The sequence below is a fragment of the Lynx rufus genome, unplaced genomic scaffold (genome assembly GCF_022079265.1).
Source record: "Lynx rufus isolate CCGP_SWC_20201006 ecotype Redwood Valley unplaced genomic scaffold, mLynRuf1.p SCAF_9, whole genome shotgun sequence".
NCBI lineage: Eukaryota > Metazoa > Chordata > Mammalia > Carnivora > Felidae > Lynx > Lynx rufus.
In genome coordinates, this window is record NW_025814897.1 from 90364894 (window position 1) to 90388808 (window position 23915).

Genomic DNA, 23915 nt, shown 5'->3' on the forward strand with positions numbered 1-23915 from the left:
AGAAAGATAAGTGAAGAATGACTTCAGGAATTTACCTTGAACTAGGGAGTTAGTTGTCTTTAAACAAGATGAAAAAGACTATGAGGGGAGAGGGTTTGGGGGGAGGATGGGGAGTTATTGAGGCAACATTGTGCTTAACAGTGTGCTAAGCACCTTACATGTATTTGTTTAATTCTCCTAAGAACTTTACCAGGTACCACTATTATTTCCATTTTCAAATAAGGAAATAGAGTCAGAGAGGTTAAGAAATGTGCTCAAGATCACACAGCCTACAAGAATTGGGGGTAGAATTTAAACCCAGGTTTGTGTCACTCCAAAGCCTGCAGTACCCAGTACCACAGCCAAAACTAATACAGATAATAATGGCCAAGATAGCCACATTTGCTCATTAAGACGGTGGCCTAATGAGTATCCTCAGATGTGACCATCCATAGAGCCTCTTCCTCCTTGGGTAGGTGGATAAAAGAAGTGTCCAAGATAAGAGACTTGATCCGCACTATATTAGTCTGCTTGGCCTACCGTGACCAAACACCACAGGGTGGGTGGCTTCAACAACAGAAATGTTTGGGCACCTGGGTGGCTCAGTCAGTTAAGCGTCCGACTTTGGCTCAGGTCATGATCTTGCGGTCCGTGGGTTCGAGTCCCGCATTGGGCTCTGTGCTGACAGCTCGGAGCCTGGAGCCTGCTTTGGATTCTGTGTCTCCCTCTCTCTCTCTCTCTCTCTGCCCCTCTCCTGCTCACACTCTGTCTCTCTCAAAAATAAATAAACATTAAAAAATTAAAAAAAGAAAAACAACAGAAATGTATTTTCCCACAGGGAAGGCTAGGGGTCAGAGATCCAGGTGTCTCAGGTTTGGTTTCTTCTGAGACTTCTTTCCTTGGCTTGGAGATGGCCACCTTCTCTTTGTGTCCGCACATGGTCCTCTGTGCTTGTGCACATGGTTCTCTGTGCTTGTGCATCTCTAGAAGTGTCCTAATTTCTTTTAGAAAGGACATCAGTCAGACTGGATTAGGGCCCACCCAAACGACTTCCATTTTGTCTTAATCACCTCTTTAGAGGCTCTATCTCCATCTCCAAATACAGTCACATTTTGAGGTACTGGGGGTTAGGATTTCATCATGTGAATTGTGGGAGATACAATTCAGCCCATGACACCCACCTTCAGATCAACAGGCAGAAGTCAGAAATTATGTCAACACTATACTATGTTGTTGCTGATTATTACCAAGGAGAAATAGTTTTGTTGGAGAAAGGTCATGAGTTCACGTTGCCAAGAGGCCATTGAACCTGGAGTTGATTCCTGGTATCTTACACCAAGTCTCTACGTAATGGCCTGTGGGCGATGGGAAATAAAGAAGCCACAACGAGACTTAAGAAGTCTGAGAACACGTCATGATATCATATTGCTGAGAACATTTTTTTTGGTATAATACATGCTAACTAAAAATAATCATGGGTCTTTGTTAGTGGTTGGTGATTTTTTTTGGGGAGGGTGGAGGGTACTGGAGATATTGGATACGTTGAAGGAGGTTGGAGGATTGGAGGAGAATGATGGTATGTTCTTTGCTAGAAGTACAAAGAACATCAAATCTCAACTAAAGTTCAACTCAGCAAGTCCCCCCAACCCCTTCTTGTCACAAAGCAAAATTACTTTTTAAAAAAAATTGTATTAAAAGTTTTTTTAAGTTTATTCATCTATTTTGAGAGTGGGAAAGGGGCACAGAGAGAGAGGGAGAGAATCTCAAGCAGGCTCCTTGCTGTCAGCACAGGACACAGGACTGAGCACCAAAGCAAGAGGTGGACGCTTAAGCAACTGAGTCACCCAGGTGCCCCAAGCAAAGTTACTTTTTAAGGTTGACATGAAGACAGGAATGAGTAGAATCCAGATTGGTCTTTGTAGAGACTTGTATAATGAAGTAAATTATTGCTACTAATAGCCATCCCTAGAAGTGGAATTAAAGATATAAACATTTCTCTTTTCTGCAGTGATAATGGTATGGTGGGATTTTATCTGCATTTGGAAATTGTGCTCTTTGTTTGAGCGGGAGAAGTGTCCCAGGAAAAATTTATAATAAGATAAACATTTAAATCACATAGTAAATTATAAACTGTTTTTTGAGAAACATTATAGGCAATTCAATGACAGATTTTTGCACGAAAGTAATGAGTTGATTCTGTCTTTCCGTTTCTCTCCAGAACCACTATTCATAAGTTGAAAAGAAAATAGTTTTTAACTAACATTTATTGAAAACATAGCAATTGTTCTCATTATATAGAAAAGCAAGCCACGTAGTAACTACGTACAGAAACACAGTTAAATTAAATTAAATTACAGTTAAAGTCCCTTTGTTTAAAAGTACCTTTTTCTCACCCTCCAAAAATTATTGTGCAATTTTGGGAACCCCCAAATTGTAGAGCTTGGGACAGTTGCCCAGTGCAGGTTTTTGTAAAACCGTCTAGTGCCGTCCTGTGATTACTCATTTGGGGCTATTATGTTTACCCTACGCTGAGAAAGCTCATTCCTCAAACTTGAATTCTAGCCTTAAGAAATTTTGATCAAATTCATCCTACACTGGTGTTTGAACTCATTCTTAGACCATCTGCAGCTAAATAGGACAAGGAGGAAAGAAACGACTTTCTATATTTGGGGTTTGAAGACGGAACAGAGGACTCCAAATTAGAAAGGATGTCTAGTACAGTCATAACCACTGCACCTCACTTCTCAGTTCCTCAGACTCCTTCACGAGGCCATGGGGTCTTCATGTTTTCACTTGTTTGAGGAACGAGGAGAAGGCATTCATTACCTATTTTCTGGGGCCAGTTAGCAGTCATGAGCTTCACGTTGGACCCTTGACTCCAATGGAAGATTGCAGCCAAATAGGTGTGGGGTGTTGAGCCAGCTACTTCGACTGCCTAAGCTTCTGGCATTGTTTCTTAGTCTATAGAAATTGTGGGGGGTCCACACAGAGATAGAGGGGAAGGTGGGGGGGGGAGGATGGAAGTTGGGATAAAGGGAGGGGAGAAGAGAACCAAACTATGACTCCTGAAAACCAGTTCACGGATTCGACTTCAGGAGACTTTTTTCTGATAGACTTTTTTTGCCCACACGATGGCACTAGCCGTTTAGAAACAGCCTCGCTAACATCAGCGAGCCCGCTGCGGCACTCCTGAATTTGTGGAGAAGGAGCAGCAGCTGACGTTTAGAGCAATTAATAACACATTAGAAAATTTACTAACAGGGATAATCCACATTGAGTTAATTAGAAAGCAATTTCAAGACTGGGGAAGTGGGGGAGGAGTGAGCGTGTAGAGATGCTGCCTGTCTGCTACCAGAGCCGTGGCAAGTTTGCATTATCACGGAAGGCTCTAATCTAGCAGTGACCTATTAAGGTCCTGCTTCTTTGCCAACTCAAGTTCCTTTCCAGGCTAAGGGGAGCCAGATGGCATGGGAGTGGGAGAGGCAGGGATGCTCCCTTTCCAGTGAAGTGGAAAGAATCTTGTCCCGGGAGCCTCGAGAGCTGGTTTGCAATGCTTTTTCTGCGACTGATTCCCTCCTGTGACATTGAGCAGGACACTGCCCTTCGGGGACTGTTTCTCACCTATAGGATGTGTTCGTTGGGTCAGATAACCTCTGAGTTCCCTTTCAGCTCTGGCATTTGAGTTGGCGATGTTAGGAGGCAAGAGTTTTGTGAGCTGGAGATATATAGATACAAGCTTATATATGTAATCACGATGTCAGTAAATAGCATCTGCTGGATTATGATAAGAGCACAAAATGCCGCGTTCACATACTCAGACCACAGCTGCAGGAGGAGATTTTGATTGATATCAGCCACTAGAGCTCACGGCTGCCTGGGAAGAAATTGAATTTGAAAAGTTCTCTTAAAAGGGCCTGCAGGAAGCCAAGGGGAGTAAGTGTAGGCAACTTGCTAAGGAGGGTTGGGGGCTCAGATGGAGAGGCCAGGGAAAGGAGTGACGGCCTGGGAGGTGCACGTGGCCAGAGGGAGCCAGGCCAGAGCAGGGCCTGTCGACACTTCCAGGATTAACCATAGCTAATCACTCAGCTGGGAGTGCTGTGCTCAAGGCTGGAAACTGGCATCCAGTCGTCCAAACGCCACTTTGCCCTTTTCATTCTTTTCCTCTTGCTAAATTTGGCCGAGATCTGTCAGCAGTGTTTTATTTTTAATTTGCTTGGAACAACGTAGTATCCTAGGCAGCTCTGACTTTGCTGATTTATGACGGAAGTCCAAGTTTGCTCCAGGTGGGGTATGTCACGTGGAAAAGATCTGGAGCAAGAAGAGTGGGTAGAATTTTAGTGGCCAGAAAAAGGGACAAGAATTCATGGCTGAGCTCGTTTCTCCTGATGATCCGATGGAGGTCTTAATTCTCGGCAGAGGACCAGGTGACCGTGACGTATTTTCAACATGGATGGGAGAAAGGCCCCAGGGGTCATGGGGAAGAACAAGGAAATACTGGAAATCCTGCCCTTGAAGAATCCGATATATATAAATCCAGACTTTTATTTAAAAAAAATTAGAAGAGTATATCTTCATATGCACCCAATATTATATTTTGCCTCATTTAAAATTCATTATAGTACTGTTACTTATTCGTAAATCTTATGTGGTTTTTTCTAGTTTAAAGGTAACATAACTGATAAGATTAGACAATACAAAACTCTATGGTGAATATGGTAAAAGAAAAAAAAAAAAGATAAAGCTCTCTGATGGCTAACTGGTCTGACTTTCATGCCCCTGTCCCCTATGGCCTGCTGCATATTCTTTGATGAGTCTCTGTGAACACCTAACTTCCCTAAGAAAAATTGGAAAGGATTCCATGTATGAATTTTGAGCTTAGATGAACTTTCCAACTCTGGTTTGGGCTTGAAGCGTGACCAACTGACCCTGTTTGCCTCAGACTTTCAGGTCTAAACTCAGGAAAGTTCCAGGCAAGTGGGATGGTTGGTCACTTCAGTTTCACTTAACTTCTAAGTGAGTCTTGAGAACTGAAGCCCGATCCTTGGAAGCTGGGACTCGCTGCTTTGTTCTAATTCTGTGAGATATTTCCCGTTCGCTTCAAGGCGAAGCAAGAACGTCTGGCTCTCTCTCCTTGAGACATGAGTCCATGAAGACAAGGGTTTGGGAGCACAGGAGGATGGATGGGAAAAGCATCTTCTCCCTTATCAGTTATGTTGTGCCTCCTCTCTTCCTGACCCAACTGAATAAAGAGGACTTCAAAGCCGTAAAGCCCACACACCCTGGAGGCCCTACTTCCTGCTGAGTTGAACAGTTGAACGTGGACATGGAACGTCTCAGCTCCCACCTGCCCAGTCTCACAGTGTCATATGAATCTCAGGCGATGAGTCCATCCCCTTGGGCACAAACACACTGAAGTGCCTAGAAGCCACAGGCCATCCCTCCCAATAATATTACAATGGCTTCTGCTCTGTCTTTAGCTTAGTGAGCAGAAGCTGTGTCCCCAGGACTGTTGTGCAGTTAGATAGACCCAAGTGCAAAATAGTGGGGATATAAGAGGAGTGTCTTAGGCGGACAGCATAGCACAGAAAAATCTGCGCACCTGCCTCTCTGACAGTTTTTGCTAAGAATCAGATGAAAACAGGGGCACCTGGGTGGCTCAGTCAGTTAAGTGTCCGACTTTGGCTCAGGTCATGATCTTGCCATTCTGGAGTTCGAGCCCTGCGTCCGGCTCTGTACTGACAGCTCAGAGCCCGGATCCTGTTTCAGATTCTTTGTCTCCCTCTCTCTCTGCCCCTCTCCCAGTCGCACTCACTCTCTCTCCCTCTCTCTCTCTCAAAAATAAACAAACATTAAAAAAAAAACACGAATCAAATGAAAACAAGACAATCCCTCACATGTTAGCTGGACAGAGGGGGTACTTTGGGAATAAAGCTGGCCTAAGAACTATGAATGGTATTTGAAACAGATGGTGCCAGGTATTCTCCTCACACTATTACAAAGCACCTTTCAATAGTCTTTCACAGTGGAGTGGAGTGGAGTGGAGTGGTTAAGGGGCCCACGTTCACTAGTTAGGGCTGTGTGATCTTGCACAAGTTCTCCATTGCTCTAAACTTCTGTTGCTTCTCTTTAGAGATAACAATGTCAAATGTATGAGATTGTTGGGACAGTTAAATAATAGGTAAAGCACTTACAAACCTGGCCTACTGCTTGGGGTGAAAATGACCCATCCTATTTGTAGATGAGGGGATTATGGCTCCCAAAGTTTAAGTAACGTATCAAAGACCTGAGGCAAGATTCAGATCTAGGTCTGTTGACTTCAAAACACTGATAGTCAAGTTTAAACTCAGTGTTGGTGCTAGGAGCACAATGTTCTCTGACTGAGAATTGACCAGGTACGAGGCTTATGGGATGGTTTGGATACTGTTTTAAAATAACAACGAGAAATTTTCACCAAGCTAGTATTTGATGAGTATCTACGGAGGGCAGACACTGTCCCAAGTATTTTCCTGTCCTAACTTTCACTGTATAACCTCACTGACTCTGAGGTATATGCTATTAGTATTGGATGAGATAACTGAGGCACAGAGCCCTAGAATCTTGGTAGAAGCCAGAGCTTATGTTGACAAGTTCATTTCCAACCCAAACAGTCTTGGGGAGTGAACTGGCAGCTCTGGCAATGTTCCAGCACACACCCGTGACACCTGGGTCCCCCAGCTAAGCTTCCTGAAGGGCCAGGTGCCAGCTGGAGCTGGGGGCTCCTGGCCTGTGATTGGCCGCCATCATGTGTGGTTAGCTGTCCCTGGTGGGGGAGGCTGGGAAGGACAGTGGAGGCTGATAAATAATGCAGCAGTCTGTTCTGAGGGACGAGAAGGCAAAGAGGAGGAGGAGAACACACTTTGCCTTCTCTTTGGCATCAAGTGATATCAGACGAATTACAGACATCCCAACAATTTGGCCAGGCAGCCTGCTGAGCAAGGTAACACTCATGATTTTCATGCCTTGAGCCACAACATTTATTACACTTTTTTATGTTTCTAATCAGAAGGACTTAGGCTTTTCTTCCTTGCAGGGATTGAGGGGAGGGATCAAGGGAAGCTGACAACAATTTGATTTTTCTTTCTAACGTATAAAAATTGGAAAGGAGTAAGAAGCCGAGTTTAGGAAGACACTATAGGTTCATAGAGAAGGCACAGATATCCAAATTACTGGAAATGAATATTGTGGGCAGAGAAAGGCTTAAAGGAGCGCTTCCTGAATGAATGAGTAAATAAATCAGCAGAAGGAAAGCTGTGACTCTTGGAAAGGAATACTGTGCTTGTCTAGGCATGATCATCAGCAAACGGAGTCCAGGGTGGGAGGAAATGTGTAGTTTCCCAGGTATTTCCAGGTATTGCCAGGAATTTCCTGAACTAGATTGGATGAAGTAGCAGTCCAGTTTTTCTCAAAGTGTGACCCATGGACTCCTCATAGCAGGATCACCGAAATGCTTAACAAATGCATTTTCTGGACTCCATCCCAGATAAACTGAATCAGAATCTCTGGAACCTGAAGATCTGCATAAAATTTTAAAAGCAAGCTCCCCAGTGATTCTAATACCCAATAATTTTGGGAATTGCCACTGTAGAGACCCTACATAGAGGTTATGTTCTTGAACCAGGATTCCTGACCAGGGGGTTATGACAGTGCCCTTCTCTTTCTAAAGTGGTTCAAGCAAGCAGTTGCCTGGAAGAAGGGCAAGAATCTTAGGGTCATGTTGTGGATGCCTAAGACTTATAAAAAGGCTGTGGACGTTGTCAACTTTTTGATGATGGTGTTTGGCAAAAAGCAGGAAATAGTATTTGTGGAGTGAACGAACGGATGAATGAGTGGGGTGGGTGTGACAATGAGGGGTCACACTTGGGCACGCAGTGGTCACTTGGACATTGTGTAGAGACTAAGTTGAAGATGGGAAGAGGGGAGACTGTGAGTCAAGTGCTAGGATGTAGGTGTGTGCAGGGTAGGGGTTGGGCGGGGAGTCGGGGGCGGGGCTGCTGCTGTGACCCAGCCTCCTGAAGTCGCTAATCACACACTCACCAAACCTTAGCTTCTGCCCTGGTTTGTCAAAATGAATCTGTGCCCTGTGTTGACAAAGCCCCCACAGCTGTGATGGCAGGTGATGGCAACACTGAGGTGGGAACGGGGCCGGGCCACCGACAGTCACTTTGCCTTTTAGATTCTAAGGTTGGTCTGCCACTGAGACCTTTTTTTAGAAGAGAGATCAAGCGTTTGCAAGATTCCTGAGTGTCAAACAATGACTACACGATAACTCGTTCATCATGCTAACTTCATGCTGTCTATAGGTCCATATTTTAGTTCCCTTTCTATATGTTTACCAGGAAAAAAAAAAAAAAGGAAAGGATGCTGGTCAGATTTGAGGCTTAGCCAGGTCTTAAAATTCGGTGAGGAGAGGGGAGAATTTAGGAAGAAATTAAAATGACTATGGGTACATATAAATCTAGTCATTAAAACATTTTTCCCTAAAGTGAACTGATCACAAAATTAAAAAAATAATACACGTCTGTTGTGAAAAACTAAAATGGTGTAAGAATGAATAAAATGGAAAATTAAAGATACCTTCTCGCTAGTGTCATTCCATTTTTAGAGTAGATGTTGTTAAGATTTTAGTGCATATCCTCCCAGAATGTTTGCACTTCCAAGTCTGAGCAAATGTGCCTACATGGAATCTTACTATACTTGTTCTTGTTGTCCGTTCTCTGCTTTGTTGTGTGGGTATCCTTCTGTATCGTTGAGGCATATAGAAATCACACATATGCACTAATGCATATGGAAATGTTAGACGTCTGTGTTGTTTTCCATTGTATATCTGGACCATAGTTTACTTAATAATGCCCTAGCGGTGATTATTTATGCTGCTGCCTCTTTTCTAAGGTAACATTTTTTTTAAATTTTTTTTTTCAACGTTTATTTATTTTTGGGACAGAGAGAGACAGAGCATGAACGGGGGAGGGGCAGAGAGAGAGGGAGACACAGAATCGGAAACAGGCTCCAGGCTCTGAGCCATGAGCCCAGAGCCCGACGCGGGGCTCGAACTCACGGACCGCGAGATCGTGACCTGGCTGAAGTCGGACGCTTAACCGACTGCGCCACCCAGGCGCCCCGGTAACATTTTTTTTTAAAACAAATCTCTTTCTGTCGCTCTGTCTTTCTCCATGTAATACTCACTGTGGGAATAACCTGTGGAATGTTTATTCCCACACAAGGAATAGCCTGTGGGAATATATCTATAGAATAACTTCCTGAAAGCAAATTTATTGCACCAAAGATCAAATATATTTAAACTTTTTTTTCTTTTGAGAGAGAGAGGATACAAGTGAGCGAGGGGCAGAGAGATAAGGGGGGGGGAGCGTGGCTCATCCAGGGCTTACGCTCACCCTAAATTGGGCTCGTGCTCACCCGATGTGGGACTCGAACTCACAGACTGTGAGGTGGTGACCTGAGCTGAAGTCAAATGCTTAACAACTGAGTCACCCAGGAGCCCACTATATTAAACTTTTAAAAAACATTGCTAAATTGTCCACTAGGGGTATTATACCAATTTATACTTCTCCAAAGAATGTATGAAGATATTTGCATTTCCCCACACCTTCATTAATGCTGAGTAATGATAGTTTTAATCTTTGCTAACCATATAGATTAAAAAAAATACCTCATTAGGTCTAGTTATTAAAAGTTCTATCTTCTTGTAAAAGTAATAAATGTTTATTTCAGAAAAAGTAGAGATCATAGGCATGCATGAAAAATATGAAACATTTACAGCTCCCACAGATCGCCACGATTAGCATCTTGATGTATATTCCCTGAAAACAAAAAGCATAACACATCCCTTCCATCCTCGTCTTGCTTTTTGTTTGGATAAAGTTTTAGCAGTTGAGTTGAAAGACAAAATAGCAAATACATTTGATTCGAATGTCAATGGCTAATAATTGGTTGGGATAGTACTCTTTCTCTGGGAGTATTTAAAGGAATTTATTTAGGCAGATCACATTTCCAGCCAGTGGGTGTCAGGGGAGGAGTGGGCAGGGAGGGGAGATAGTTCTAAGGATCGTTCCAACAAGCCTTGTGGTTGACTTACTCATTGTGGAAGCTCATTATTTAGCTCCAGAGATGGTGATGCGGTTGTTTTTTTTTTTTAATTTTTTTTAATGTTTTTATTTATTTTTGAGACAGAGAGAGAGAGAGAGAGAGAGCATGAGCAGGGGAGGGGCAGAGAGAGAGGGAGACACAGAATCTAAAGCAGGCTCCAGGCTCTGAGCTGTCAGCACAGAGCCTGATACGGGGCTCAAACTCACGGACTGTGAGATCATGACCTGAGCCGAAGTCAGATGCTTAACTGACTGAGCCACCCAGACAACAAGCATGTTAGAGAAAGACTGGGTAGGAAAAGGCTAATGGAATGAAAAGGCATTTGGGAAAGAGTTCCAGCCAATGGGACAGGGGAGACCTGGAAGGCCTTCACACCTGACATAGGACAGAATTTAGAAACATAACTGAACCATAAGCAATGTTGAGGTGTTTGTTGGGCTGCAGTTGAGATACGTCTGAGGTTAATGAGACTTTTGAGATGGTTGAAATTGTACAGATCTCACACAGTCCTGCAATTTCACAGGATTTCCTTTTTGATCATGTTTTCATGAAAAACATCAATCTCCGAAGCCTAGTGCATGCCAGATGGAATAAACTTCAGTAGTTTAAAGGGATGACTCAAGAAGAAACTTTGTTAGCGGCAGTTAGGATTAGCACTTGTCCCTCCTTCCCCACAGATCCCACCCCAGCTCTTTCCTCTGAGGATTAGTCTCCATGACCACATGATTATATAAAAATATCATCAATTTTGTTAGCTAATTAACTGAGAAGTCGGGGGGGAATGTGTTGCTTGATATAATTGATGGGTCAAGAGTGTTAAGCTAGGCAAATTTGGGAGAGAGATGATAGGTTGAAATATAGTTGCTATTTTCCCAGTGATGTGTACCAAGGAATTTTGAGAATAGTAGGCTGTTTGGATCTGGAGAGGACTCAAATGACATTTTCAGATTTTTATCTACAGCATGATTGGTGTCTACACTGACACCAATCGGTAGGGTTTCCTGGCATATGCAATTGCTAATATTTTTTCATCAGAAGAAAAATCTTATTCCCACCTCTTCTTATTACAAACTATAAAGCTAATGTCCATTGTCCAGTAATTACTTCCAGGATGGCCTATGTGATTTTTATCTGAAACTACTTGAATTTTTCATCTTAAAAGCCCTTTGGAATGTTTGTACGTGCACCCTATGGTTTGTTGCAGGTTTAAAGTTCTGTGGTTTTTTGTTTCTAATAGAGACACAGCCCTTATAATTTACAGCAGTGTTCACTAATTAAAATTGTAAGCATAATTACTATCCATGATACTTATTATTAGCTAGCATTCATAACGCTTCAAAATTCACTTCATTCTTTCAAGTAGTGAGTAATTAGTTTCTTTGGGTTTGTAGCTTTATCATCCCTTTATGGCCTGTTTAGAAGAAATAAACAACCAACCTCCTGGGAGACTGCTTTAAAAAGCTGGAAATATATCGTCCAGCTAGTGCAATGAGGCTAATACAATGCAGAAAATATGGCTTTTCTGTGGTTTCACTATCCAGTTTTTCCTTGTATTTCTTCAGCAAATAACTATTCAACCCTAATACTAGGAATTGCACTAGGAAGTGTACTAGGAATGTTGGAGAGACAGAAATGAATTACTCAGAGATTCTGTCCTCAAAGACCTTAAGGTTTTGGTGGAAAGAAGTAAGAGTGTACATATCTATGTAACACAGACCATGTGGTGCACGGTGGTGTAAACGACCACGTGCACTGTCAAGGCAGGGAATGACTGTCCTCTGCTGTGTGCTCAGCACCTAACATAGTGTATTAAAATGGGAGGTTGGAGAAGTAACTTTTTGCATCAGTGAATGAATGAACAATTGAATGTATTCATTCCTATCTCTTGCAAGATGCATCAGTGGGATATTGAATTTTTTGTCTTAATCTGACTTATTTCCATTGTTCTCAGGTAACTCAGCCATCATGGCTGTCTCTTTGCCACCCGCCCTGGGACTCAGTTCCGCCCCAGATGAAATTCAGCACCCGCATATGAAATTTTCAGAATGGAAATTTAAGCTCTTCAGGGTGAGATCTTTTGAAAAGGCACCTGAAGAAGCTCAAATAGAAAAGAAAATTTCCTCCGAGGGGAAACCCTCTCTGGAGCAATCTCCAGCAATCCTGGATGAGGCTGATGGTCAGAAGCCAGCCCTGAGTCAACCGGCATTAAAAGCTCACCCTACGTTTTCAAAGAAATCCCATGATGATGGGAAAGCAGGAGACAAAGCAATCCACCAAGCCAACCTTCGCCATCTCTGCCGTATCTGTGGGAATTCTTTTAAAACTCATGGGCACAATAGGAGCTATCCAGTCCATGGGCCAGTGGATGGTAAAACCCAAGTCCTTTTACGAAAGAAGGAAAAGAGAGCCACTTCCTGGCCAGACCTCATTGCCAAGGTTTTCCGGATTGATGTGAAAGCAGACGTTGACTCGATCCACCCCACTGAATTCTGCCACAGCTGCTGGAACATCATGTACAGGAAGTTTAGCAGTGCCCCGTGTGAAGTCAACTTCCCAAGGAATGCACCCATGGAGTGGCATCCCCACACGCCATCCTGTGACATCTGCCGCGCTGCCCGCCGGGGACTCAAAAGGAAGAGCCATCAGCCAAACGTGCAGCTCAGCAAAAAACTCAAAACCGTGGTTGACCGAGCGAGAAGAGCCCGTCGGCACAAGAAAAGAGCTCGGGCAAGGATCAGCAGCAAGGAAGTGATGAAGAAGATCTCCAAGTGCAGTGACATTCATCTTAGTACCAAGCTTCTTGCGGTGGACTTCCCGGCACACTTTGTGAAATCTATCTCCTGCCAGATTTGTGAACACATCCTGGCTGACCCCGTGGAGACCAGCTGTAAGCACGTATTTTGCAGGATTTGCATTCTCAGGTGCCTCAAAGTCATGGGCAGCTATTGTCCCTGTTGCCAATATCCCTGCTTCCCTACCGACCTGGAGAGTCCAGTGAAGTCCTTTGTGAGCATCTTGAACTCCCTGATGGTGAGATGTCCAGCAAAAGAGTGCAATGAAGAGGTCAGCTTGGAAAAATATAACCATCATGTCTCAAGCCACAAGGAGTCAAAAGAGACTTTTGTGCATATTAATAAAGGGGGTCGGCCCCGCCAGCATCTCCTGTCTTTGACGCGAAGGGCTCAGAAGCATCGCCTGAGGGAGCTCAAGCTGCAAGTGAAGGCTTTCGCCGACAAGGAAGAAGGTGGAGATGTGAAGTCTGTGTGTCTGACCTTGTTCCTGCTGGCACTGAGGGCGAGGAATGAGCACAGACAAGCCGACGAGCTGGAGGCCATCATGCAGGGACGGGGCTCTGGCCTGCAGCCAGCTGTGTGCTTGGCCATCCGTGTCAACACCTTCCTCAGCTGCAGTCAGTACCACAAGATGTACAGGACTGTGAAAGCCATCACGGGGAGGCAGATTTTTCAGCCTTTGCACGCCCTTCGGAATGCTGAGAAGGTCCTCCTGCCAGGCTACTACCCCTTTGAGTGGCAGCCACCTCTGAAGAACGTGTCTTCCAGCACTGACGTCGGCATTATTGATGGCCTGTCTGGACTGTCCTCCTCTGTGGACGATTACCCGGTGGACACCATTGCCAAGCGGTTCCGCTACGACTCGGCTTTGGTGTCTGCTTTGATGGACATGGAAGAAGATATCCTGGAAGGCATGAGAGCCCAAGACCTGGATGACTACCTGAATGGCCCCTTCACCGTCGTGGTGAAGGAGTCTTGTGACGGCATGGGAGATGTGAGTGAGAAGCATGGGAGTGGGCCAGCAGTTCCAGAAAAGGCGGTTCGCTTTTCGTTCACAGTCATGAAGATTACCGTAGCACACGGCTCAGAAAACGTGAAGGTATTTGAGGAGGTCAAACCTAACTCTGAACTGTGTTGCAAGCCCTTGTGCCTCATGCTGGCAGACGAGTCTGACCACGAGACGCTGACGGCCATCTTGAGCCCTCTCATTGCCGAGAGGGAGGCCATGAAGGCCAGCAACTTAGTGCTGGAGATGGGAGGCATCCTTCGGACTTTCAAGTTCATCTTCAGGGGCACTGGGTACGATGAGAAGCTTGTCCGGGAAGTTGAAGGCCTCGAGGCTTCTGGCTCAGTCTACATTTGTACCCTTTGTGATGCCACCCGCCTGGAGGCCTCTCAAAATCTTGTCTTCCACTCCATAACCAGAAGCCACTCTGAGAACCTGGAGCGCTACGAAGTCTGGCGTTCCAACCCGTACCACGAGTCTGTGGAAGAACTGCGGGATCGCGTGAAAGGAGTCTCATCGAAACCTTTCATTGAGACCGTCCCTTCCATAGATGCACTCCACTGTGACATTGGCAATGCGGCTGAGTTCTACAAGATTTTCCAGCTAGAGATAGGGGAGGTGTACAAGAATCCCAATGCCTCCAAAGAGGAAAGGAAAAGGTGGCAGGCTACGCTGGACAAGCATCTCCGGAAGAAGATGAACCTGAAGCCAATCATGAGGATGAATGGCAACTTTGCCAGGAGGCTCATGACCAAAGAAACAGTTGAAGCAGTCTGTGAATTAATCCCCTCCGAGGAAAGGCATGAAGCTCTCAGGGAGCTGATGGACCTTTACCTGAAGATGAAACCCGTGTGGCGATCGACATGTCCTGCTAAAGAGTGCCCAGAATCCCTCTGCCAGTATAGTTTCAATTCACAGCGTTTTGCTGAGCTCCTCTCTACCAAGTTCAAGTATAGATATGAGGGCAAAATCACCAATTACTTTCACAAAACCTTGGCACATGTGCCTGAAATTATTGAGAGAGACGGCTCCATTGGGGCATGGGCAAGCGAGGGAAATGAATCTGGCAACAAACTGTTCAGGCGCTTCCGAAAAATGAATGCCAGACAGTCCAAGTGCTATGAGATGGAAGATGTCTTGAAACATCACTGGTTGTATACCTCCAAATATCTGCAGAAGTTTATGAACGCTCATAACGCGTATAGAAACTCTGGGTTTACCTTAAACTCGCAGTCAGGCGTGGGGGACCCAATAGGCCTAGAGGACTCTCTGGAAACTCAAGATTCGATGGATTTTTAAGCAGGGCAGCCGCCTTTGTGTTGGTTTTGCAAATAAGTTTTCTTCTGGGTTGCACTGAGACCTTCTCCTGGCACCCTTCACTTCTGTGTGTGGGGCTTCACCACCCGAGCAGTGGTAGATCGGAGAGGCCAGAGGTGCCGAATCCATGTCAGCAATGGATAACTGATGAGCTGAGTGCTTGAGCCATTTAGGGAGTTCAGGAAAGCAACAGGAGAAATCAGTTATTTGGAAGCTCAATAACTCAGAACAGGAGTAACTGCAGGGGCCCAGAGATGAACAAAGATGTGCGTGTGTGACTGAGTGCTGTGGAAAATCAAAGCTAAGGTTGTCAAAGAAATAGCCAGGGAAGTCAGGAAAGGGATTTGTCTTGTGGTTTGCATTCCCCACCCCCTCAATTTATTATTCTTTGTATTGCGATATAAGTGTTTTTTTTAACTACCATTTCTGTAGAATTCTTTATTTTATAAATTTCACAGATCTTGGCTTATTCCACAGGATTCAAAAATCTTTAAAAGCTTTTCAGATTTCTCTGATAATAACATCTTACACTTGTATGGCATGGTGACCTTTACAAAGTGCTCAGTGCATTTTCTCATTTGGTATCTTTATGCAGAAATACCCTACATCCAGAAAAATTTTGGAAAATCAGCCTTCTTCTGAGTCTCAATGATGTCGATGTCGAGTGACCTTAAGGGGCTTAGGGGGTCATCTGCCACCATGAATTTTTCAATAATAAAGTTGAAAGAATAAAACTGTTAGCTACAGTTAGTCATGAAATCTTCTGATAATACATTTTTCTTATCTATCAGTAGCCAAATATGATTTTTATTTTTACTTTTTAATTTCAATTAGAGTCTCCAATGTTTTCCTATATAATCTTGAAGACTTTTAAAATCTGGGTTTACTTACTGTATAAAAACAGATTTAATGTTTTACTGAAAAATTTCTGCCAGATTTTCTCCATGTGAAACCGGGGTCAATTTTACTAAATCCAGATTTCATGGAGTCTTTCCCTCTGCAATGTGTTACTCTTTCTATTAAGACCAGTTTACTTTTTTATCATTTACTTTTGTTTTTATTTTTTGAGAGACAGCACAAACAGTGGAGCGGCAGAGAGAGAGAGAGAGAGAGAGAGAGAGAGAGACCCAAGCAAGCTTCACGCCCAGTGCAGAGCCTGACATGAGGCTTGATCTTGCCACTGGGAGATCATAACCGGAGCCAAAATCAAGAGTTGGATGCTTAACTGACTGAGCCACCCAGATACCCCAAGATCAGTTTACTTTTAGTGTATTCAGATTTTCATAGCAGGATACCTTTGTACTTTTCACACCTGCTCTGTTTAGATGAATCCTGCTCGTAGTGAAGAGGAAGAGTTAACATTTGTAGAGTGGGTTTTTTGAGTTTTTTTGTGGGTTTTTTTTTTGGCCACTTTTGAATATTTTCACATTCATTTTGCCTCATTTTTCCTCACAACAACCCTGTGTGGATGGATATTGTTATTATTCCCATTTGATGGAGGGTTAAACGATCTGCCTGAAGTTACTGTGATAGTAAATATCTGATCTGGAATTTGAACTCAGGCATTTTGTTTCCAAATTCCATGTTCCTTCCACCACAAAAATTAACCACCATCTTTTTTTTCTTTTTATAAGGCGGTATCATTATTTGTTTAGGATCCAGAACTAATCGCACTACAGTTTATAATTCTTAGGAGCAGAGATGAGTGGGTTTTACAAGTCATTATTGTGCTTTGAGCTCTTTGATAGAAGGGAATGCTAATGCCCCCAAGAGGCCCCCAAATCTCTGGTGGCTCCGGTTATTTGGAAACTATTGTCTTCATCCTTAGGAATTTGAGAATTGCCAATTGCTGGCAATTTAGAGCAGGCATGGGATTTTATATGCTAGTGAGTCATAATGATATGTTAGTGTTAATTAGGTTTTTTCCCTTTCTTTGATTTTATTGGCCATAATTGCCACTCTTCATACACAGTATATCAAAGAGCTGTGTAATTTAGTTGTCAAACGTGTGTCAGTGACATTATCCTAAATGACGTGCATTTAGTGCTTTTGCAGGGTTTGAGCCCTGAATTTTCCACTAAAAAATACAACAGTCTTCCTTGCTTTTTATATATAGCATATATATAAATTGCAAAGATATTCGTAATTTAGTTGTCAAAAATATATACAGATTTTAATTGTTTTTGTTTTTCTGGAGAATGTTGAGTTTTGTATTTTGTAAACTAATGGGCTTCTGAGCCACCCCTACCCTTCATCCCATTTAATCCTTACAGCATGTCTCTGCGCTAATAAACAGCTAAATTTATGTAATCATTCATTTCCTGAGGCATGCTGGTGCTGGTTATTTGCAGATTTTTCCCCCCATTTCCACTGTTACTTGATTGGTGGCACTGTAAATACTTTCTGATATTAAATTCTCCTTTCTAGCATTGCAGGATCTATTTTGAATGCATGTGACTAACAGCATGATTTGTAGCACAACCTTCCCAATAATCTCTTAATCAGATCACATTTTGATAAACCCCAGGAACATCTGGCCGCAGGAGTTTCAATATGTAGAAATGCTGCCTCTGGTTGTTTGAGCCCTCAGTGTTGAGACTGCAATATCGAAGACCTGGTTTTATACTGGAGTTTTGTTTTTGACAATGCCCATTGTAAATGCACGCACATTCTCCAGGGAAATTCACCACACTGAACAGAGCATTTTGTTTTGTTTTTTTTTTTGGTTTTTTTTTGTTTTTTTTTTTTTTGGAGTGTAGACTGGGACTTCAGAAGTGCAATGCATTTTTCTCCAGTGAAACCTGATTCTACAAGTTTTCCTGCCAACCCACGGAGGCGCACTGCAGGGACCAGTGGTAATGGCTGATGAAAACTGATGAGTGGTTAGGGTGAGGTCAAAAAGTGCTCTGGGATTAATAAACACGCACTGAGAAGCAAGAGCAGGAGAAAAGATGTGTTTTCCTTCCAGGTGAGCTGGAGTTTAGTTTTGCCTCAATTTGTTTTCACAATATAGAGACGAAGATAAAGATTTTGTTGGTTGAGTATGTAGGTCTCGCATTACATCAAACAGAATTCAAATTCCGGGGACTAGTAGGGTTTGTAAGCCAGTGGTGTTTGAGAGGAACAAATCACCATTTGGATGCAAATGATTTTTCACTGCAGATGTGTATGTGTCTTCAGTCGTTGACTGGGAGATGGTCTGTTCTTTCGTTGTTAAGAAGTAAGGGTGTTTTAAGTAAGTTTACTTTCATTGTTTTAAGTAAGGGTGGATATTTTATTCTATTTCATTTTTTCTCTTTAACTATAGTAATCTACATAAATATACCTCAGAAATCATTTTTGGTAAGATTTTTGTATGAATGGCACTTCACTTTATTTTCTTGACAAATAATCATAAAGTCTGCTTAATGGCTTCCAAGAGCTTTCCTTTTTGTGTTTTAGGGAAAGTTCAGGTGCCAGGATGCAATGGAATTTTATCTGATGCAGCTTACCTGTGTTTCCCTATCAAATGTTTTCAAATTAAACAAACTATGTATTGCAATACTTACTTTTGGATTTTAATATTTTTACTCCTTATTAATATGAATATTGTTTTTGTGAACAATTTTATGTTTAAGTATTTGAAATAAAGTTTAAAATTTGAAAACAGTGTATTGTGATTTATATTCAAATAATAATATTGAGGGTGACATTTGAAACAATGAAGTAACACATTTTTTCTTGAGGAAAATACAAAATAAATTTGGTGAACTTTAGAATAAAGGGCAACAGAGTAGTGATAACAAGTATGATTTATCCTAATATAGGCTGAGACCATTTGTTTCTAGATATTTGAAGTGAATAGTAAGCCTTTTGAAAATATAGAATTTGAAAATCAGTGGTTTTTGACTCTTTTTGAGAATCAAATAAAATATGGGCCTGTTTCTCAGAAAATTCACATTTTCATACCCTGAAAACTTTGGTCAGAGTGGTCGACTTGTCCAGAGCCACACGGGTAATGGCAGGAATGAGCTAGACCCCGCGTTCTTTTGTCCAGTGTTTTTTCTAATGGTGATATTGATGGTGATGATGATGATGATGATGATGATGATACAAACATCAACAACGTCTGCCACTTAGCAAACAGGGTGTGGTAAGCAATGGCACATGGTTTTCTCATTGGATTCTTTCAGAGCGAGTACTGTTACCTCCACGTTGCACATGAGGTCACTGAAGCTTAGCTCAGCCAGAAAAGGGCAGGCCTGCAGCTCCACAAGTTCCCCTCCACCTCTGTCCAGCTTACCTGTACACTACTCAGTCATCTCTTCATCATCCATGGATTTTCAAGCATCTCAGCACATCTTTGCTAGAGACCTCTGAGCTCCCTTCTGCTTAGAACAGAGATTCAGCCTGTCTGCTTCTGTGCAACCGTACCAGCTTTTTAAAAAAATATTTTTAAGGGTATTTATTTATTTTAGAGAGAAAGGGAGAATGAGTGGGGGAGGGGCACAGAGAGAGAGAAAGAATCCCAAGCAGGTTCTACACTGTCAGCATAGAGCCCAGTGCAGGGCTCAGCCCCACGAACCATGAGATCATGACCTGAGCTGAAATCAAGAGTTGGACCATTAGCCAACTGATTCACCCAGGTGCCCTGTACCAGTTTTTAAAATATTGAAATCTGTTTGTACTTGTAGGCAAACAGCCTGTGTCCCCAAGGCCCCAGTACCCTTCCAACTCTGGCAGCCCTGTCTCATCCTCAAGGAACCCAGATCCAGCAAGTAACGGGTTAATACTAGCACATCAGGGGGCCTTAACAACTGCCTCAGCGCCATTTTCTTCCATTGATTTTTTAAAACTCTGCTATCCTTGCTTTGCTTTGTTTTTCCAGTTTTGTTGAAATATAATTGACAAACAAAATTGTATATCAAGTGTACAACATAATAGTTTAATACACATTGCAAAATATTTACCATAATCAAACTAATTAATGCATCTATCATTTCACATTGTTACCTTTTATTTTGGCGTGGTGAGGGTGCTTAAGATCTATTCTCAGAAATTTCAAGTGTACAATATGGTATCATTAACTGCCGTCACCATGCTGTTCACTAGATCTTCAGGACTTACTCATCACAAAATTAAAAGTTTGTACCTTCTGACCAAGTATTTGAATATTACTCTTGCCTTTGAGAATGAAGCATCTCCTTACCCCTTAAGGCCCGGCTAAGTTCTGTATTGTTCCTGATACCCTTTCTAACTACTTCAGCCTATATTTTAAAGAAATATGTACAGGATACCTTCTATGCACATGCAGTGTGTGCCTGGCACTGGAGATACAGTGATGAACAGCGCAGTTTTTGCTCACAAAAAGCTAGGTGGAAGCAGACATGAAGACAAGAGTAAGCCTAATAAATGCATCACCGCACACTCTAGTAGATGCTATGAAGAAAAAGCACTAAGTTCAGTTTGAGTATAGTAAGACAATGGAATTTAAATTGGGGGGTCACAAAAAGCAACTAGGAAGAAGGAACCTTTAAGGAGAGATGGGTAGAATGGGTGATGTGGGGGCAAGTGTGGAGGGTTAGACCAAGAGCAGACTTCACCCGTGGGAAGATTCTGAGGTGGAGAGCAGTTGGTAGAGTCTAGGAACAGAAGAAAGGTCTCTCTGACAGGAGCAGATAGAGTGAATGTGAGGAAGGGGTTGTGTGTATTTGGAGAATCAGGCAGAAGCCTTATTATGCAGGACATGGCGGGTGGGGTAAAGACTTGACTACTACCCCGGTGCAAATGGAAACCTTTGAAGAGTTTTAGGCGGGCAATGGATGCCATCCAAGCCACGCCAGGAGTGGGGCATGACTGAAATGTTTTCAGAAGGTATACATGGGAGGGGATTCATCCAAGATTAAGAAGGGTCACGCATAAATATTTCAATGACGGAGTAGCGATTTCAAACATTTTTTTATGTCAATTATACATGACCTGCTGATTCATATGTCTCACTACCTCACACAACTGTGTCTAACCCTAGGCAGGAGGATGTGAGGGAGGTTCTGCAGCAGCAACATCTTCTCATGAATTTAGCGTTTCTTTCCATGACAGTTTTCCTTCTTTCTTGTGGAAAGTTCTTTTCTCCTTGGCTTCTCTATGATTGTTTTTCCTCTCTTCATGGTGACAATGTATCTCCGCCTTCACAAAATACACAGTGAGTTACTTGTAGGGCAAGTATGTGCATTTAAATTTATTTATTTATTTGAGACACAGAGAGAGAGAGAGAGAGAGAGAGCACGAGGAGGGGAAGGGCAGAGCGAGAGGGAGAGAGAATCCTAAGCAGGCTCCACACTGTCAGTGCAGAGCACTATGTGGGGCTTGAACCCATGAACCGTGAGATCATGACCTGAGTCGAAGCCAGACACTTAACCGACTGAGCCACCCCGATGCCCCCAAAGTTTGAAGCTTCTAATCAAGGCTTGCTCTCTTAGGTGACCAGCCCCCATGCTGAAGTCATCCAGGGCTGTCTCAATAGAACAAAAGACTCTCCTAGCACCCTTATCACTCAAGAAATGCCAGGAGTTTTAGGAGTTCTATGCCAGAACCAGGGACAAAGACCAAATATCTTCCTATGACACCACATTCATATTTTTTAATGGTTAAAAATTGATGATTTGGTCATCTTTAATATGTACACCCACACCCCTCCTCTTTTGGTTATCACCATACATTTTGGATGGCACTTCGAGCAGTCTTTTCCACATTTTAGAGTTGTCTTGGACACAACATCTCTTCAGCTAAGGCCAATACAACAAAGGAGACTTAGAGATATTTTAGTCCAATTTTTAAATTTTACCACTATATTCCAGGTTAAAAAAAAGAAAACTGTTATTGCAAGGATAGCTTGCACTATACAATTTCAAATTTGTCACCAACTGCTTCCAGTATACGATTTCAATTTCTGTAACTCTCCTGTCCTGCCCCTTGCCCCGTTCTACAGTAGGACAATAAGTTCCCTAAAGATGGGGCTCTTCTTTTGTTCTTTTTCAGGTCCCATAATATTTATTGTGGATCTTGGATTTTATTTTCTTTTTTGTTTTTTAATTTGAGAGAGAAAGTGCATTTGAGTGGGGAGAGCGGAAGAGAGAGAGAGAGAGAGAGAGAGAGAAAGAGAAAATCCCAAGCTGGTTCCACACCGAGCATGGAGCCTGATGCATGGCTTGATCCCACAACCCTGGGACCATGACCTGAGCCAAAATCAAAAGTCAGACATTCAACCAACCGAGTCACCCAGGGACTGCCAAGGATGTTGGATTTTCAATAAACACTTACTGATGGGTCCCCTGAAATAGCCTATTAATAGAGGAATTAAGCCAGAGATTCAAGGGATCTTTACCCTTAAGCTATACATACTCACAAGCCTTTTTTTCCCCATGTTTATTTATTTTTGAGTAAGAGAGCATGCATGGGGGAGGGGCAGAGAGAGAGGGACAGAGGATCCAAAGCCACCTCTGCACTGACAGCAGCAAGCTTCATCTAGGGCTCGAACTCATGAACTGTGAGATCATGACTTGAGCCCAAGTCAGACACTCAAGCAACTGAGCCACCGAGGAGCCCCATATCTGCCAGCCTTTTTAAAGGGGTGTTGTTGATAACTTTTCTTTCCTATTCTAAAAATAATAATTTAAATGAATATACATTTACTGGATTGATATCTAGAGACAGAATGAGGTATTGGTTCTCTTAGTAATAAACGTGCTGTATTAGATGTTTCTTGACAGAACTAGGTTTGGGAAAATGTAATATCATTTATGGCAAATTCCAAGTCAAAAGGCAATGTTCTATGGTAGAGTAGAATTTGGTGGTGTATAAATCATTTGGAATTCTTGTGACTGTGGGTTAGAATGGCTGCCTATTCAAGCTAAGTTTACCAAGAAATGCCCAAGAGTGGTACAGAAATAGACAAGTCCTAGGTGGTCTCACAGAGAGAACTGTGATCATGCTGAGAGAGGAAGGGCAAAATGATCTCCTCCATCATATGAGCCCAGTAGGGACCCAGGAAGCAGCTGAGAGAAAGCTAGATATAATGATGTCTGGTGGTTAAGGCTGAGATACAACTCAGGAGTCATCATGAAGCTGATAACCTTGGCCCTGTGGGGGTGTGGGTATTGTAGCAGAAGCCAGTGACAAGGGATGGCCACCCTTAAGGACCAAATGCTTCAACCCTACTCATTCCCACTTCTGGAAACCCAGTATTATGTTTCTCCCTGGAACCTGGATAAAAAGCTGGGTAAAGAGGGTAGACCCTAAATTTATTGAAATTTAATTTCCAACACACAGTAAAGGGGATGCATAATACAATGTGAGTTATAGAAAAATACAGATGGTTTTGTCTCTTGTACTGCTGAGTATATAAGCAGAGATTTGTAAGTGCTATGGCCATCAAGGAGGTAATGGGGTTCAGAACAGCCTTCCTGAGGGAGAAGGTATCTGAACTGAGATGTAGAGTGGATAGGAATGGGCCAGATAGCCTAGGATATTAGCAGGAGTTATAAAGCACCAGAGGAAAGGCATGCCCAGCAGAAGGGATGGGTTACTCAAAAGCTCAGTTTAGCATTTTTGGAGATTGAATACAAAATGCAAAGAGTAGTGAAACAGGAGGGGGAGGGGACAGGGCAAACAGTATGAATGCAGTTGTATGTGACTTTATT

The 23915-nt window shown here is 42.8% G+C and overlaps 1 protein-coding gene across 1 annotated transcript; it reads left to right on the forward strand.

The window, feature by feature from the left end:
- Window positions 1-12087: 12087 nt before the first annotated feature.
- RAG1 (recombination activating 1) lies at window positions 12088-15219 on the forward strand. The gene has a single exon (XM_047072365.1). The coding sequence runs from the start codon at window positions 12088-12090 to the stop codon at window positions 15217-15219; it is 3132 nt and encodes a 1043-aa protein (XP_046928321.1).
- The last annotated feature ends 8696 nt before the right edge of the window (window positions 15220-23915 follow it).